The sequence below is a fragment of the Salmo salar genome, chromosome ssa26 (genome assembly GCF_905237065.1).
Source record: "Salmo salar chromosome ssa26, Ssal_v3.1, whole genome shotgun sequence".
Lineage (NCBI taxonomy): Eukaryota > Metazoa > Chordata > Actinopteri > Salmoniformes > Salmonidae > Salmo > Salmo salar.
The window spans coordinates 1,427,066-1,445,698 of NC_059467.1; the positions used below are offsets into that span (position 1 = coordinate 1,427,066).

The 18,633-nt window shown below is 39.2% G+C and overlaps 2 protein-coding genes across 3 annotated transcripts in view; both read left to right on the forward strand.

The window, feature by feature from the left end:
- The first annotated feature begins 609 nt into the window (after positions 1-609).
- Positions 610-5,216, forward strand: prdm12b (PR domain containing 12b). The gene is made up of 5 exons (XM_014174797.2): positions 610-1,106; positions 2,420-2,610; positions 2,807-2,962; positions 3,388-3,502; positions 3,665-5,216. Exons 1-5 carry the CDS (start codon positions 890-892, stop codon positions 4,096-4,098), a joined length of 1,113 nt encoding a protein of 370 aa, XP_014030272.1. The 5' UTR covers positions 610-889; the 3' UTR covers positions 4,099-5,216.
- Positions 5,217-5,438: 222 nt separating this feature from the next.
- The window catches only part of c5 (complement component 5), a 56,677-nt gene continuing 43,482 nt past the window's right edge, over positions 5,439-18,633 (forward strand). Inside the window, exons 1-10 of one of the 2 annotated variants that reach the window (XM_014174798.2) lie at positions 5,439-5,680; positions 5,921-6,116; positions 6,535-6,691; positions 6,838-6,908; positions 9,724-9,818; positions 9,936-10,018; positions 10,161-10,251; positions 10,581-10,683; positions 10,941-11,073; positions 11,352-11,467. In XM_014174798.2, the coding sequence (XP_014030273.2) occupies positions 5,616-5,680; positions 5,921-6,116; positions 6,535-6,691; positions 6,838-6,908; positions 9,724-9,818; positions 9,936-10,018; positions 10,161-10,251; positions 10,581-10,683; positions 10,941-11,073; positions 11,352-11,467 (1,110 nt within the window). In that variant the 5' untranslated portion in view covers positions 5,439-5,615. The remainder of the gene's footprint in view (positions 5,681-5,920; positions 6,117-6,534; positions 6,692-6,837; positions 6,909-9,723; positions 9,819-9,935; positions 10,019-10,160; positions 10,252-10,580; positions 10,684-10,940; positions 11,074-11,351; positions 11,468-18,633) is intronic. The other variant, XM_045708901.1, reaches the window with a different exon arrangement.

An 18,633-nucleotide genomic window follows, 5' to 3' on the forward strand; every position in this document is an offset into this window, starting at 1 on the left:
TCGCATGTATGTTATGAATGCTATGTGATTGTGCGTCTGCGATGCAGGTTACATTTGCTATAGGCTATCAATTCGACTATTACTGTATAGGCTAATAACAACATGCCATGCTGAAAAGGTATGTCGTGTTGTATAACCTACTATTTAATGATTCAGAACAAAGTTATGGTCCTTTACAAAAAGTAAATGTTGCCTACGTGTAATTGGTCATATTCACAGTCAATGAGGCAAAACGTTTATTTTCTCAATAGACTAATGCTCTGAAGTAAAATAATTTTATTCCAGTTATTAACTTGTTTTTTATGCTAAACTAAGTTTGTCTTTATTTTGCTGCCTTGTTGGGTTTTTCCCCTGCCCGGAGCATTTTGGGGCACGCTACTGCTGCTGCAACGCAAGACGCAGGAGGTTGGTGAGAGAGTGGTGGACTGAGCTTGTTATTCCTCGGGCAAGGTGGTTGTATTTCGCACCATTAGACACCCCCGTTAACAGTCCCGTTCCCTTGACACACACCTCCCTCCCCTGCCCCCCTGAGGATTGGCCACTCAATAAAGAGCTAGGCTTTTTTCCTGGTAGAACAAGGCTCCAGAACATAAGGGGAGGGTCATTAATAACTAATTAGAGGGGGTCACACCAGCAGGATATAAAGACTACCAGGACTTTGAAACTGCGAAACATTTTAAAACTTCAGCCAGCAAAGGAGGACGTGTATTTGGCAAATAGCCTAGTCTGAAATTGTTGTGCATATAAGTATTCGTTTATTTTTATTTGTGTGTGTGTTCCATTTATTCTCCATCCATTAAAAAAGGCAGATGGACATCTGAAATTGCGCACAGACTAGCTTACTTATATTTCGGCATTTTTTAGATAAACCTCACAGATTTGTGGCACCATGGGTTCGGTGTTGCCCGCTGAAGCATTGGTGCTGAAGTCTGGATTTAAACAACAAAGTTTGTCTCTGTCTGAAATTATCACCTCGGACATTCTCCATAGTTTTCTCTATGGTAGATGGAGGAACGTGCTTGGGGAACACCTTTTGGAGGAGAAGATAAACGTCAGTCCCAAAACAGCTTTCACCGCAGAGGTCCTTGCGCAATCATTCTCAGGGGGTGAGTATATTGGATGTTTCATTTCGAACTATGCAGGCCTTTATTATTTGTATCCTTTCAACTGTTTCCGTGTCTTTATCCACGTATAGCCTGTTTATGTATTAGTATAAAGTAAAACAAAGTTACATATATTTTATTGATATAATTGAGTTTCGTTATTTTGAATTTCCTAGGCGACTCTAAAGTGTGTTGATCATTTTTTACGTAATTCAAGTGTTGAAATGCCGTCTGTCTAGAAGCAGCATATAGACTAACTGTGAACTATAAGCGATCATATTCACATAGCCTATAGGCTTACAGAATTTTCCAGACAACCCTTTCTAAAGTTCTGTTCTGGTCCCCATGCACTTTTTCCTTGAATTCCATTTATTTCCATACCATTAAGCGTATCAACCGTTTCACGACATGATCCCACGTAGCATATTTAGAGACTCGTTTAGGATCGCGTGTAGCTAACTGATGGTGACTTAAATAGGGATATTAAATGAATTTGGTTAAAGTTGTGCTTGACCTAAGAAAGTTTCCACACAGACCACGGACTATAGAGGGAAAGAAAAACCCTTTATTTTAAATGTCCCAGGTTTTATCTTGCATTCAACAATCTCAGAAAAGCCTCTCTCCCCCGCTTTGGCAGCTATTACACGCCCGACACTTTTCTCTTTCAGTCGCCATTAATAAAGATTGGTGTTCCTCCGTTAATATGCGGTGAAGGCTAATTCTATTGCTATTCACACCATGTCAGCCGTCTAAATCGCCTTTCCATTTTCCCCCCCAGAAATTCCAAGGCCTTTTAAACAAGTCCTCATTTCATTGGCCCTACATGTGTTGCTACAACGTTTTTAAGTGGATCATGAATGTGGAATTATACATTTCTTTCCACTTGCATTTAGCCTCTAATGTGTAAGGGCCCATCACATCCAAAGCATAACAATGTGCTGCTTTCAGGTTGGAAAATGAGCTTTTAACCCTTTTCTGCTTAGGCTCAAATTAAATGTCACTGGTTTTCACACCCTAAATGATTAGGCACCCAATGAACAATGCTTGTATAAAATTGAGTTTATAAAAGACATGAAGACATCCTTTGGTATTTGTAACAATACTAACAACATTTGTTGTCAACTGGTGAAAATTGATGGCCCACGATATTCAATATCCCATTTGTGAAAGCACTGATTTCTGCTGCAAAGAGCAATTTCATAGGAAAGCATTGAGACCAGTGATCGCAATTGCAGCCTAGACAACTGAAATGTTGCATGATGTTGCTACAATACAGGTATATGTTATCATGCTAAATGGGCCTCTCTGTTCCCCAGAGGTTCACAAGCTCTCCAGTCTGGTGTTGCCAAGTGAAGTGATAATAGCCCAGAGCTCCATCCCTGGCGAGGGCCTAGGAATCTTCTCCAAAACTTGGATCAAAGCTGGGACAGAGATGGGGCCTTTTACTGGCCGAGTCATCTCGCCTGAGCATGTGGATCTCTTCAAGAACAACAACCTCATGTGGGAGGTAAGCAAAGGTGGAGTGTGCATGCATGTAGCAGAAAAGACACTGGTAGGTCATGTACAGGCTTACACCCCAATGCTAGTCATTTAACAATTGTTTGTCACATACAACCACATACACATGAAAATAATAAATAGGATCAGGTTATTGCTTGTATGGATATAGATGGACACTCCATTGTTTTTGTGTGTTCCCTTAGGTGTTCAATGAGGATGGTACTGTGCGCTACTTCATTGATGCTAGTCAGGAGGATCACCGCAGCTGGATGACCTATATCAAATGTGCCCGCAACGAGCAGGAGCAGAACCTGGAAGTGGTGCAGATTGGCAGCAGTATCTTCTACAAAGCTATGGAGGTGAGTTTGACCCACAGAACTAGAATGAGTAGAACGGGAATCCTCATTCAAGTCAATGATCCCTCTCTATGAGATTCAATTTCTATGGCTAGACCCCTAGAACAGCGTTATTTCATTACATTGTTATTATTATCACGACTACTCACATTATTACATCTATATGCACTACATTCTACTTCTACATGATATTGTACAAATAATAATACAAATGTTATACTAATACTATATTCACAAGAAGTTGTCTTACAGACCCAAATGAGCTGGGCCCTTTGTGTGTTTAAGATTATTAGTAAATTAGTCGGTCAGTCCATCAGTCAATCAATCAATCAATTAGGCAGTCATTAGTTATGATGTATTGTTGTGTTGTTTCTGATGTTATTGTTATTCCATAAAAGTAATGTATTTTGTATGTCAACCCTGCGCAGACCATTCCCCCCGACCAGGAGCTGCTAGTGTGGTATGGAAACTCACATAATACATTCCTGGGGATACCCGGAGTTCCAGGAATAGAGGATGACCAGCAGAAAAAGAGCAAAACCGGTGAGTCTTTAGTCGGAAACGATTTAGGCCAAAAGATGCAGATTGGCTTTTCACTATCGCTTTCTGAAATAGGCTGCCAAAGTTTAGATTTATTTATTTCATGTACAACATTGAGAGTGTTTGTCGAGATGAGTCTGACTCTATTCTCTCTCTCTCTCCTAGATGAGTTTCATATTTGCGACGGCTCCACCTCCTCGGCCTCTGCCCTGCCTACCACCGCTAGCCGGATGCGCTGCGTCATCTGCCACCGGGGCTTCAACTCTCGCAGCAACCTGCGTTCCCACATGCGCATCCACACCCTGGACAAGCCCTTTGTATGTCGCTTTTGCAATCGGCGCTTCAGCCAGTCGTCCACCCTGCGCAACCACGTGCGCCTGCACACTGGCGAGCGGCCATACAAGTGCCACGTGTGCCAGAGTGCCTACTCTCAGTTGGCAGGACTGCGGGCGCACCAGAAGAGCGCCAGACACCGGCCCGGTGGTGCCGGGGGAGTGGTGGTGGGCCTCCACCAGGCACACTCCCCCCCACCCCCCCAGATGACCACGGTGCCCCACCCAGCCTCTCTGGTGCACCACATCCCCACCATGGTCCTGTGAAGGAAAGCCTTGTACATTCATTCCAATAGGCACATCCCCCTCGACAGTGATGATCGTACTGCAAAATGTGATGCTTTTCTACAAGTCTGCACTTCCTTGCACATATTTTATGTAAATTAACTGGCTTTAGTGGTGTCACTGTTAGAGCTACCGGCAAATGGACTTTCTGATCACATATAATAGTTTGGCCCTCACAATTTCTCTTTTACAATGCACTATGTAGGACGAAGGTGATCTAGGTACTGGAATTCTGTTAACTTACTGTCAAAAATGTAACTAGACCTGATGTTGTCACTGTGACCGTTCTTGTGAGATTAAGTTTTTATATATATTTGGGTCCATAATATACAGTACTGTATGTAGTGTATTGATTGGTCATGCCAGGTACCGTCATACTGATAACATATAGAAATCCATTGATTTTATAGATATAAAAAAAATCTATTGGTCAAGTTCTGAATGGTTTAACATTTTGAAGTTATTGGAAGTTATTTTTCTCTCTTACCAGTGCATGGGACAATATTTGTCTACTCAATGACCATAAGTCTTGGGATGTTCTTGTACATCTTCAGAGGTACTGTATCTGGGAGGCAAATGTAGTTCACTTTTGTTTGCATGCAGTTTTTTATTTATGTTTTGGAAAATAATGCTATTTGTTTGTTTCCACCTGAATGAGGTAGCCCAGGCTGACAGTCAAATTGATTTGTACAAACAAGATCTGGGTTTGGGAGGACATTCACACATTCTTAACATTGATTAACTCATATTTTTTACTATTGTAACAAGAATTGCATATTTTGCAACCGTAATGGATGAAGGATCATTTGAACTGGTCACTTAACAGGATTTTCCAGACTCTCCCAGTAACCGTTAGCTTTGTTGTGTCCCAGTCAGGGAATAGAATGATTCATGACATGTAAATACACTATATAAGATGTAAATATAATCCTAAAATGTACTCTATTTCCAGAATTATTGAACAGTCACTTTATCTCTACATGTACAGTATGTATAACTTAAATGACAAAACGGGGTGCAGTGTATTACCTATACTATGTTTGCATATATGAATTACTTTGTATTTTCACCTAGTACTCCAAATAAATCATTGTAACCTTCCTTGTCTTCTGTTAATTGTCCCATGATTATAACTGTTTATATCACACAATCTCTCCATATATAATTAACTGTACCATATACTGTATGTCTAAATTCAGTTTCCCTTAGTGAGTTAATCCATTGATAAGCCAAATTGCATTAAGTAAACATGGTTTCCAGTAACCTCCTTATCAACTTGCATCACAGAGCCAACAGAATCCCTCTTTTGAAATAATGCTGTAAAAACAGAGCTTAAGCAAACTCACCTTTGTGACTAGAAATGGTTGGAAATTCTGAGTTTTGATGACCACAGTTGATGATTAACTGAAAACAAGCAGACTGCATAACTCCTTAGTGGGCTGGATAAAAACATCAGCGGTTGGGTTTGCAGAGTCAGTCAGTCTCATCGGCAGTGGAAGATGAAACTCTTACTGCTTCTTTGTGTTTTTCATTGCTGCTGTTTGGCAGGTGCTCAGGAAAAGACGTAAGTGGCTGCATTTATGACAATCCTGGCAATTGTGCATTTTTTTAGTTTTGACTTGTTTGGATTAGTAAGTATAGTAAGTAGCTTTGTCTGAGCCAGAATGGCCAATAGGGCAGGAGCCTATCTCCTGTTTCTGTAGCATGAGGCAGCTTAATGTACAAGTACATTCCCTGAACAGGACACTAGTGTGTCACAGTGACATATTTTCTATAACCCTGTTTTTCCCATATAACTCTTAAGGTACCTGATCACTGCTCCTAAACTCCTCCGACTGGATGCATCTGAGAAAGTGGTGATTCAGCTGTTTGGCTATACCCAAGAAGCCAATGTCCATGTTTACTTGAAAAGCTCTATGGATGCAGCCCATATAAAATATGCTGATCAGTTTGTGACCCTCAACACCCAGAATGGCTTCCTGGAGGCTGTCACATTGAGGGTCAGACAAAGCTCCAACGAGTGAAACAGGCAGCCATGTTTCCTTTTGAAGGACAGGGCAGTATTAACAAAGTGCCTCAGAGTAGGAGTGCTGATCTAAGATCAGTTTAGCCTTTTATAATAAAAAACGAAAACAAGAGGGACCTGGTCCTGGATCACCATTCCTTCTCTGAGATGTTTTACAAATACAGGCCCAAGTGTCTATATCTGTGTAAAACAGGAAATACGTAGTAATACAAAGACCATGGAGATTTGAAATGTTTATGTTATGTTGGTTATGAAATGTATGTGGTTATGATTTAGCATGAATTTTTTTCACATCTTTCTTTGCAATAGGGCATACCGGGTTTGTATGAATTTTATTTGAGATATTTGTTCTTAGTAAGGATTTTTTAAATCAATATATTAACTCTCCACAGATTTTCCCTAGTACGTTCCTTAAGGATGCCACTCATACATACCTTGAAGTTAGAATTCCAGAACAGTTTGCGCAGCACGTGAAGATACCAGTCTCTCGTAAAAATGGCTTCCTCTTCATTCAGACTGACAAACACATTTATACCCCAGAACAATCAGGTGAGGATGATAACAGCATTGTGTGTGTGTGTGTGTGTGTGTTGGTGCGTATGTGCATGTGTGTTTGAGCATATCTGTTGCTAGTTGTATGCCATTGTGAGAAGTGGATACACATACCCCTTCTAATGCTAAGCATGATCCAACAGTGAAAGTGCGAGCATTTTCTCTCAATGAAGATCTGCAGCCAGCCCTTCGACCTGTGACTCTAACTTTCAGGGTGAGTGTATCACAAATGGACGTTCCACTGGGCACACCACGTCATTTCATCGTGGATAACTGGGGAATGTTTCGTTGAGAGACGTTGATCAATGAGATTACAACCTATATTTACCCACATAAAAAGACAGCCAAAAGTTAGTTTTCACTATTGTTTCAACCATCTAAAAGCACAACCATATTCCAATGGAAAAACAATGTTTGATTTTTGGTTTAGGTGTCACCCACACTAAAAGCACAGCAACGTTTAAATGGGAATACAGTGTCAGATATTTTGTTTATTTATAGATTATATGCTTTATCTAATAGCAGAACCAAAGGACATGGATTGCAGTTGAGATAACATTAAATGTATATGGTGCAATTGATCAATGTCGTTCGACAATCTGCACAGATTATTACAGAAATTGTGAAGATCTCCACGGAACTGCGACAACCTATGCTTGCTATCTTGAACATGCATGCTTTATATCAGTGGTTCTCAACTGGTTTTACCTCGGGACCCAAATTGAACCAGGTTGTCTCAGTCACGACCCAATATTCGCATCGCCAAAATACAATCTGGAAAACTATTTTTAATGGTATATTGATAGTAAATGTTGCAACTATATGACAAGAGAACAACATTCCCACCTCTTTCATTGTCAATAATAACATTTTGCCCATATTCTTGATGAAACATTTGAATAAACTCTCTAGCTTGAGACCACAAAATCAACCAAAATAGTGCTACTAATAGCTCTATATTGAAAATACTGTGATTGAAGAAAAACATTTCTTAGATTAAATTCTATTTTTTTTTAATTCATTATAATTTATACACATTCTCTACCTGGTTTATGTCGTCTAAATTCTGACTGGAGTATTTTGCATTACCAAGACAACTACTAGGCAAAATAATGCAACTCTGTGGAAGACAGATTCGTTCATTATTTTCCGTAGAATGCATAGCCCCTCGTTGATTATCCCTTACTTCTATAACCGGTGGGTTTAATCCTGAATGCTGATTGGTTAAAACCGCATTCCAGCCGGTGTCTTTTCCACAAGTTACTACCAGCTACATCTATGATGTTAAAATGCCTATTTACTCGGTTCCATCTGACTGGCAATCCACTGTCTCATCAACCCAGCCAGGCACTTTATAAACTTGATCTCCACTATAAAAAGCATCTAGACATTATCTCACATTTAGTTTTCAACAGTGGAGATTTGAATAAACCTTGTCTGTCTCTCCGACATTTGCAGCATTGTTTCAATATTCAAATTCGATCTGCTGTCCCATAGTAATGAATGTGTCGGGAGTCGGAACGAGACAGAATGGCAGGCAGCGTTTCTCAATCAGCCAAAATCATTAATCAATTGGTATCATTTTTATGGATATAGACAAAGAAATGCCAATAGAAAAAAGGTGAAATGAAGTGCAGCTAGTTTGCAGTCTTTCCAGCTTCAGTTTGAAGTGATTGTGTTAGCTAGCTAGCTCCTCTGAACAACAGTGACCTGACGAGAGAGCACATTCTATATGCCAGGCGAAATCGCGCCTCGTTATCTCATTGTTATGGTTGTATCCAAATAAATGTCTCTAGAAAATAGTTTAAACAAATGCAAATGCAGCTACTTTGCTGTTATTCTGGCTAAATTAGTCGTAGTTGGCTGACTAGCTAGCAAGCAAGTGATAAGACTGTTGCCAGCCAGTATGGCAATGGAACATTTAGAACGAACGACTGGGTCGCGTCCATAGATACAGAAAAAAAAGACTATGACTGGGTCGCGTATCTAGCAACCGAACGGATAGAACTAACGACCAGCCGGCTTGGGTAGCAACCTTAGATTGGTTTCGGGACAATATCTTGTGGAAGGATGAAATAGTATGAATAAATTCATCCAAATAACGTTCCACCACGTTGTTCATTATTTTCCATAGAACGTATAGTCCCTCGTTGATTATCCCTTACATATGTTAAAGAATATGACTAAATGCAACTTTAAATTGACTTTAACCTGTTAAACTTTGAACATAGTTTGGGGTACCTGTTCCGTGGAGCTTGAGTGCTACCCACTCCCACTTTCGAAAGCTACAGTACTTGTCTTTTGGAGGATTTTTTAATATATATTTTGTATTTATTTAACTAGGCAAGTCAGTTATGAACAAATTCTTATTTACAATGACGGCCTACACTGGCCAAACCCGGACGACGCTGGGCCAATTGTGAGTGATGGGACTCCTGTGATACAGCCTGGATCGAGCTCAAATCTTACTGAATCCAACATATCAATTATGAATTTGTAGACAAAATGGAATTAACTCCAGACTAAGTCAGTGGCACAGATGGAACTATCCAACCAGCCGATACTTCTCCTTCAAATGTGGATAATTGGTGGCGTTGTAAACTAAACAGTTCAATATCACTAAATATCTTTAAATTTCAAATCAACCAGAGCTTAAAACCCTCGGCCTATTGTATTGTCTATTTTTAGTGGAATTCTGGGTTGAATTGAAACAATCGCTGTTGATGACTTTGCAAACGCTATATAGACCTAAATAGCATAATTGATGATATATGAGTGATAAAGTATGGTCACATTTCATTTGCTCAGTTAAACCTACTCTTTGGAATGACATGGAACTTTGTCATTTTGGTGAACGGTCCCTTTACGAAGCACCTTCAATACCAGTGATCCAGTTAAGCTAAGTTATTTCCTGGAGTCCTGGACGACAGTACTTCTAGGTCTCAGGAAGGCAGTAGCGATGTACTTAGCCATACACTTAGCCATACACTACATTGATATGGGGCTTTCTTTTGTCTGGCAATGTATAGGACCCAGAGTTACAGAAGGTGGAAATTGTAGACATGACAGATGTCAATGGAATCCCATCAATGCAAAATCCTTTCAAAATCCCTCTAAAACCTAAGTAAGTGGTATCTACAACACAACATTTGACATCAAACTGTTAGTCATGATTCAGCATGATAATATCGGTTGTATGTTATCATTAATGACAGTACATACGGTGTGGTCCATGTCATAGGTTAGGTATCTGGATAATTGAAGCTTCTTACACAGATGAGTTCACCACAAAAAACAAAGCTGAATTTGAAGTCAAAGAATACGGTAACTCTACAAGAAATATTGATTGTGATTGATGATTGAATTATACTTAAAAAAAGTATAGTTATACCTCCCACCAAGTTACATTTATTTAGACACCTTTGAGTCTAACTTTTGAGTTTAACTGTGCTTTCTTTATTATTAGTATTACCCAGCCTATCCATCCACATGCAGCCAGAGGCTAACTACATCAGTTCCGGTACTTTTGAAGCTTTTAAGATCAAGATATCCGCCAGGTGGGTTTAAGAACAGAAAAGTTATGCTTTTTTGAACTGAAACGTATCTCAATCCAACAATATTCAGTCTGTCTGATCATTTTGCCTAGTTAAATAAAGGTAAAAATAAATAAATATATATATATATTTTTTTAACCTTTATTTAACTAGGCAAAATGATCAGACAGACTGAATATTGTTGGATTGAGATACGTTGCATTAATTAACCTACACTGTTGCATTAATTCTTGATTAAGTTAAGTCTTGTCTTACGCCTTGTTAGTAGTCAGGGCGGTTGTACATTATCTTGGATGATATTGAGTTTCTTTGTTATTTGTGCTGTGTATCAGGTATATTCATGGTGCTCCAGTTGCAAATGCAGAGGTATTCCTACGGTTTGGATACATTGGGAAAACAACTGTCATCCTACACAAATCAGTGAGAAGAGAGCAAGTAAGAATTAGTTATGAATAACAAGTTATGTTTGTGCGGTTGGGTGTGTGTGTCAGTGCACTACACATGGAGAAAGAAGATAGTGGGTTCGAGTCCCGCTGGTGCCACCCACAAGAAAAATGTATGCACGTATGATTGTAAATTGCTTTGGATAAAAATGTCAGCTAAATATATATTATTATATGATGTTATTGTTTTACATTGATCTTCTAGAGCCACTGGGGGTTTTTAAGCAACATTGTGATCAAACTTTTCAGATGACAGAAAGTGGTGATGTGGAGGTGTGCATAAACATGAAGAAAGCTCTATCACTTGAAGATGGACCCAAAGAACTGGAAGGGATGGTGGAAAAGTTCCTGTATATGGCTGTGATGGTACAAGAGCCAACTGGTGAGAGACGCACAGTGTAGGCCCCCCTTGTTGTACACAAACCTACAGTATTGATGCCGAAATACATACTCTATATAAAAAAACAGCTCCATTAGGCCTATCCATTTAAACAATAATAAGTTGTGATGCATCTAAGATTTGCTCACTTTGACCTAGAGTTTGATTGATCATTCAAAGAAGATCATTCCATTATTGCGAAATGATTGCATCATTTAGTTTAGCAGGAACATATTATTACTCTATTTTTTATCAGACAGGGTTATTTTTAATCTCTCTAGGTGGTATCACCCAGGAAGCTGAGATGGCCAATGTGAAGTTCTTAAAGTCCCCGTACAGACTGAGTCTTGTCGCTACTCCTCCTTTCATCAAACCAGGACTGCCATACACTATCAGGGTAGGGCACCTCTATAGCCTTGTTCACATTGGCAGTTTGCAGTGACTCAAATCCCATTTTGTTGCATACCTGATTAGAATCTGTTCTTTTTCCTGCAGTCTGAACAGTCAAAAAGCATATGGAATCAGATGTTTCAAGCCTAATTTCAAACCACCTAAATCTGATTTCTGGCCATGCGACTTGTGTCTGAATGGTCAAATCTGATTTATATGCCCTCAAGTGATTTTTAGACTGTTATTTGACACGTCTTGATGCGTACTCTTTTGACAGTTCCCAACTCCTATGGTCATTGTTCTGCCAAACATGACAGATCTGGGACCAAGCTACCTTTTATGAACAAATTGAAATACATGCAATAATAAAATTGCAAATTAAGTAGACACTGAATATATTCTCACTGTAAGATCTACTGTACAGAAGTAAATACAGTCATGTGAAAAAGTAAGTACACTCCCTGGAAAGTAGTCTTTTTTGTTGTTGTACATATTTGGACAGGTGGATATGTAATCTTCACTTCAACACTATTGACAGATAAAGGTAACCTAATTTAACAAATGACGCTAAAATATTATACTTTGCAATCATTTATTCATCAAAAATCTACAGAAATGCAATTCCATGGTGCGGAAAAAAACAAGTACACCCCTAACTTCAATAGCTGGTGTTGCCCCCTTTGGTTGAGATAACTCCATGTAGCCATTTCTTGTAACTGTCTATCAGTCTTACATCGACTCAGTTGAATTTTTCCCATTCTTTACAGTACTGCTTCAACTGTCATGATCGAGGGCTTTCTTGCATGCATGGCCCGCTTCAAGTCCCCCCACAGCATTTCGACAAGATTGAGATCTAGGCTTTGACTCTGCCATTCCCATAACCCTCCATTTCTTATTTTTGAGCCATTCTGTTGTAGCTTTGCTTGTGTGATTTGGATCATTGTCCTGTTGCAAGATCCATGTTCGGTTCAGCTTCATCTTTTTGACAGATGGCCTCACCTTTTCCTCAAGAATTCTCTGGTACAATAATGAATTCATGGTTGACTCAATGATGGCATGTTGGCCAGGCCCTGATGCAGCAAAGCAGCCCCAAACCGTAATGCCACCGCCTCCATGCTTTACAGTTGATATGAGGTTGATGTGATAGTGTTTTGTTTTCACCAAACATGGCATTTGGCATTCAAAGGCAGTGTTTGTCACACCCTGATCTGTTTCACCTGTCCTTGTGCTTGTCGCCGCCCCCCTCCAGGTGTCGCCCATCATACCCACTTATCCCCTGGGTATTTATACCTGTGTTTCCTATGCCAGTTTGTTTCGTTTGTTAAAGTCACCCAGTGGTTTGTCTCAGCTCCTGCTTTTCCCCAGTATCTCTTTTTCCTCATCCTCCTGGTTTTGACCCTTGCCTGTCCTGACTCTGAGCCTGCCTGCCGTCCTGTGCCACTATTCTGGATTATTGACCCCTGCCTGCCTTGACCTGTTGTTTGCCTGCCCCTGTTGTTGCAATAAACAGTGTTACTTCAACACAGTCTGCACTTGGGTCTTTCCTGAAACCTGATAGTGTTTTGTTTTCACCAAACATGGCATTTGGCATTGTGACTAAACAACTCCACCTTTGACTCATCTGTCCAGAGCATCTGTCTTTACCCAGGTGTTGTCTGGCAAACGTCAATTGTGTCTTGATATAAAAAAATAAATTGATAGCAGAGGCTTCTTCCTTCCTGACCTTGTGCAGTCTCTTTCTGACAGTTGACTCATGCACTTTGACATTGATTGTGGCAAGAGAGGCATGTAGACCCCTTGATGTTACCCTGGGGTTCTTAGAGACTTCTATGACATATTTTGGTCAGCTTTAGAGCTGCATTTGGTGGGACAACCTGTCCTAGGTAGATTGCCAGTGGTCTGGAATTTTCTTAATTTGTCGATGACCTGTTGGAATGATGTACTTTGAATTGCTTGGAAATGGATTTGTAACCCCCTCCCAGACTCATGGTCATCAATAATCTTTCTTCTGAGGGCCTCAGATAGGTCTTTTGATCTTGGCATGATGTGTTACCACACACCCATGTGGTTAAGACCAAACCAGACCAAGTTTCTAATTGTTATGGAAGGCTGGACCCTCCCAAGTTAGTCTCTAATCATTTGCACCTGCTTTGGTGCACCTGATTCTAATTGTAGCCATTTTATGTGATTGTAAAGGTAGCGGTCTACGAACTTCTTCCGCATAAGGAAATTGCAACATTTTCAAAGTAAAACATGTTTTGTGTGATTTGTTAAATTTGGTAACCTTTATCAATGAATGTGGTTGGAATGAAGATCAAATATCTATCTGTCCAAATATGTAAAAAAAAATAAGACCACTTTCTAGGGGGTGTACTTACTTTTCACATGACTACATAATTGTAATTATAAACTGGGTGGTTCGAGCGCTGAATGCTGATTGGTTGACAGTCGTGGCATATCAGACCGTATACCATGGGTATGACAAAACAATTCTTTTTACTGCTCTAATTACATTGGTAAGCAGTTTATAATAGCATTAACGCACCTCTGAGGTTTGTGGTATATTGCCAATATACCACGGCTAAGGGCTGTATCCAGGCACTCCTCATTGCGTCATGCATAAGAACAGCCTTTAGCCATGGTATATTGGCCATATATCACACCGCCTTGTGCCTTATTGCTTAATTCTACAATCTTAGAAACAAAGGTGCTAAGTAGAACCATATAGGGTTCTTCAGTTTGTCCCCATAGGGGAACCCTTTTTGGTGCTAGGTCGAACATTTTGCAGATGGTTTTACCTACTATAGAACCCTCTTTGTTGGGTTCTTCATAGAATCCCTTTTAAATGGTTCTACCTAGAACCCTGTATGAAGGGTTCTGCCTCAAACCCTCTACGATGGTTCACTCAAGAACCTTTTTATCCTCTACCGGTTCTTCCTAGAACCCTCTATGAATGGTTCCACCAGCCTTATTAGCATTTTAAATGAAAGACTTTATGACAATACTTTACATATATCATACGGGCTTTCTTTGAGTGCCTAGTTATACCCTAACACAGTGGTTTTAGGAAACTCCTGGTTTACAGACCACATTAGGCCAGCAAGTCATATTATGCTGACTTGCAAAGTGATGTGTAATTCCTATTGGAATCCAGCCAGAGTGAGAATATTCAACAATTGAAAGTAGCGCCCACGACCCAAAAGTGGTCCCCGAAAATTGCATACTGAGTCACAAGTGTGCAGATATGTGCACCATGTCAATGCTGTCTCTCGCTCTACTGTGTGTATGTCTTAAATAAATGGTAAATGTAAAGAAAATGGTGCCACATAGATTCAAGAAAACAGACACTTTCAATCTAGGGATTTCCTGGCTAATTAAGGTAAAACAGTAATTCTGCTCATAGATTATGCATGTATGAACTACACATTGACACATCCAGGCCAAAGTGTGAGGTTTAAAAAAGAAGTATTAGTTGCCAAAGTACCGGAGCATGTCTTTAAAGAATAGCCTGGGTAGAGAAGATTGTTTACTTTGTACCTAAATCATCTAAACTGGAACAACCATCTCAGTAATGGGTGCAATAAGTCCAACTACGAACAAATTGGATTACTTTAGAAAAATGTATGTTATTTATCTTTGTGTAGCATAACATTGTACATGCAACCAATGTACATGCAAAAACACACATATTGAAACAAACAATTCTAAAGACCAATGTGCAATAGAGCATGCTTGGAAATATAATGGTTGTGATTTTGAGTGTTTCACTCATACTCCCTTCTATTCCCCTACTCCTTGCTCAGTAACATCATAGAAAATACTCATTTAAAAGACAGAAAACATGGCAAAGATACCAAAGTACTGTATATGCACAATTATTAACCTCTCTGGGGTATGTGGGACGCTAGCATCCCACTCGCCAACAGCCAGTGAAATAGCAGAGCGCCAAATTCAAAACAACAAAAATCTCATTATTCAAATTTCTCACACATACAAGTATTATACACCATTTTAAAGATAAACTTCTCATTAACCTCACAGGGCAAGGCGGGACGCTTGCCCAGTGGAATCGTGTGGCGCGAAATACAAATACCTCATAAATGCTATAACTTCAATTTCTCAAACATATGACTGTTTTACACCATTTTAAAGACAAGACTCTCGTTAATCTAACCACACTGTCCGATTTCAAAAAGGCTTTACAGTGAAAGCAAAACATTAGATTATGTCAGGAGAGTACCCTGCCAAAAATAATCACACAGCCATTTTCAAAGCATGCATATATGTCACAAAAACCAAAACCACAGCTAAATGCAGCACTAACCTTTGATGATCTTCATCAGATGACACTCCTAGGACATTATGTTATACAATACATGCATGTTTTGTTCAATCAAGTTCATATTTATATAAAAAAACAGCTTTTTACATTAGCATGTGATGTTCAGAACTAGCATACCCACCGCAAACTTACGGTGAATTTACTAAATTACTCACGATAAACGTTTACAAAATACATAACAATTATTTTAAGAATTATAGATACAGAACTCCTTTATGCAATCGCGGTGTCAGATTTTAAAATAGCTTTTCGGCAAAAGCACATTTTGCAATATTCTGAGTAGATAGCCCGGCCGATTTCAAAAAGGCTTTACGGCGAAACCATACCATTAGATTATGTTAGGACAGCACCAAGACAAGAAAAACCACACAGCCATTTTCCAAGCAAGGAGAGGCGTCACAAAAACCAGAAATACAGCTAAAATTAATCACTAACCTTTGATGATCTTCATCAGATGGCACTCATAGTTCTTCATGTTACACAATACATGTATGTTTTGCTCGATAAAGTTCATATTTATATCCAAAAAACCCATTTTACATTGGCGCGTTATGTTCAGAAATGTTTTGCCTCCAAAACTTCCACTGAATGAGCACATCAATTTACAGAAATACTCATCATAAACGTTGATAAAATATACAACTGTTATGCACAGAATTAAAGATAAACTTCTCCTTAATGCAACCGCTGTGTCAGATTTCAAAAAAGCTTGACGGTGAAAGCACACTATGCAATAATCTGAGTACAGCGCTCAGTCACCAAAACAAGCCATACAGATACCCGCCATGTTGTGGAGTCAACAAAAGTCAGAAATAGCATTATAAATACTCATCATAAACGTTGATAAAATATACAACTGTTATGCACAGAATTAAAGATAAACTTCTCCTTAATGCAACCGCTGTGTCAGATTTCAAAAAAGCTTTACGGCGAAAGCACACTTTGCAATAATCTGAGTACAGCGCTCAGTCACCAAAACAAGCCATACAGATACTCGCCATGTTGTGGAGTCAACAAAAGTCAGAAATAGCATTATAGATATTCACTTACCTTTGATGATCTTCATCGAAATGCACTCCCAGGAATCCCAGTTCCACAATAAATGTTCGTTTTGTTTCGATAAAGTCCATGTTTATGTCCAAATACCTCCTTTTTGTTCGCGCGTTCAGTTCACTATTCCAAATGCAGAAGGCGCGCATGCACTAAGTCCAGACAAAAAGTCAAAGAAGTTGTATTACAGTTTGTAGAAACATGTCAAACGATGTATAGAATCAATCTTTAGTTTTTTTTAAATCATAAATCTTAATATTCCAACAGGACAATTCCTTTGTCTTCAGAAATGAAAAGGAACTCAGCTCGCTCTCACGGCCGCGTGCATGACTGAGCTCATGCCATTTTTCCAGACACCTCATTCCAATAGCTCTTATTCTCTCCCCATTCACAGTAAAAGCCTGAAACAACGTTCTAAAGACATCTAGTGGAAGCCTTAGGAAGTGCAATATGACCCCACAGACACTGTATATTGGATAGGCAATCACTTGAAAAACTACAAACCTCAGATTTCCCACTTCCTGGTTGGATTTTTCTAAGGTTTTTGCCTGCCATATGAGTTCTGTTATACTCACAGACATCATTCAAACAGTTTTAGAAACTTCAGAGTGTTTTCTATCCAAATCTACTAATAATATGCATATCCTAGCTTCTGGGCCTGAGTAGCAGGCAATTTACTCTGGGCATGCTTTTCATCCGGACGTGAAAATACTGCCCCCTACCCCAAAGAAGTTGGGACCACCAGATAAGTACAAAAATCTTCCCATATACAGTAGGTACAGTCTCACACCAATCTTTTTAAACTGATCAGATTACTCAAACTCCTGATGTTAAAGTTTAACACTGAGGTAAACACTAGTATTATTTAAAAGAAAGAAAAATTGTTATAATAAAACATCTTCTTCAGGTTCATAAGGGTTCTACAGTGCCTTCAGAAAGTATTCATACCACTTGACTTTTTCCACATTTTGTTGTGTTACAGCCTGAATAAAAAATGAATTAAATTTAGATTTTTTTGGACGCTGATCTACACACATCATGTAAAAGTGGAATTATATATATTAAAATAAATGTAATAAATGAAAAGCTGAAATGTCTTTAGTCAATAAGTATTCAACCCCTTTGTTATTGCAAGCCTAAATAAGTTCAGGAGTAAAAATGTGCTTAACAAGTCACATAATAAGTTGCATGGTCTCACTCTGTGTGCAATAATATTGTTTAACCAGATATTTGAATGACTACCTCATCCCTGTACCCCACACCTACAACTAACTGTAAGGTCCCTCAGTCAAGCAGTGAATTTCAAACGCACATTCAACCACAAAGACCAGGAAGGTTTTCCATTGCCTCGCAAAGAAGGGCACCTATTGGTAGATGGGTACAAATAAAATAAAGCAGATATTGAATGTCCCTTTGAGCATGGTGAAGTTATTAATTACACTTTGGATAGTGTATATATACACCCAGTCACTACATAGATACAGGCGTCCTTCCTAACTCAGTTGCCAGAGAGGAAGGAAACCGCTCAGGGATTTAACCATGGCCAATGGTGACTTTAAAACAGTTGCAGAGTTTAATGGCTGTAAGGATGGAACAACAACATTGTAGTTACTCCATAATACTAGCCTAATTGACAGAGTGAGAAGAAGGAAGCCTGTACAGAATACAAGTATTCCAAAACATGCATCCTGTTTGCAATAAGGCACTAAAGTAATACTGCAAAAACTGTGGCAAAGCAATTAACTTTTTGTCTTGAATACAAAGTGTTATGTTTGGGGTAA

What these genes read in the sequence shown, in the direction of transcription:
- prdm12b (XM_014174797.2), top strand. Translation starts at nt 890, where the DNA reads ATGGGTTCGGTGTTGCCCGCTGAAGCATTGGTGCTGAAGTCTGGATTT. An exon ending in TGCGCAATCATTCTCAGGGG is followed by an intron (nt 1,107 to 2,419) that starts GTGAGTATATTG and finishes TCTGTTCCCCAG; the next exon opens with AGGTTCACAAGCTCTCCAGT. An exon ending in TCTTCTACAAAGCTATGGAG is followed by an intron (nt 2,963 to 3,387) that starts GTGAGTTTGACC and finishes AACCCTGCGCAG; the next exon opens with ACCATTCCCCCCGACCAGGA.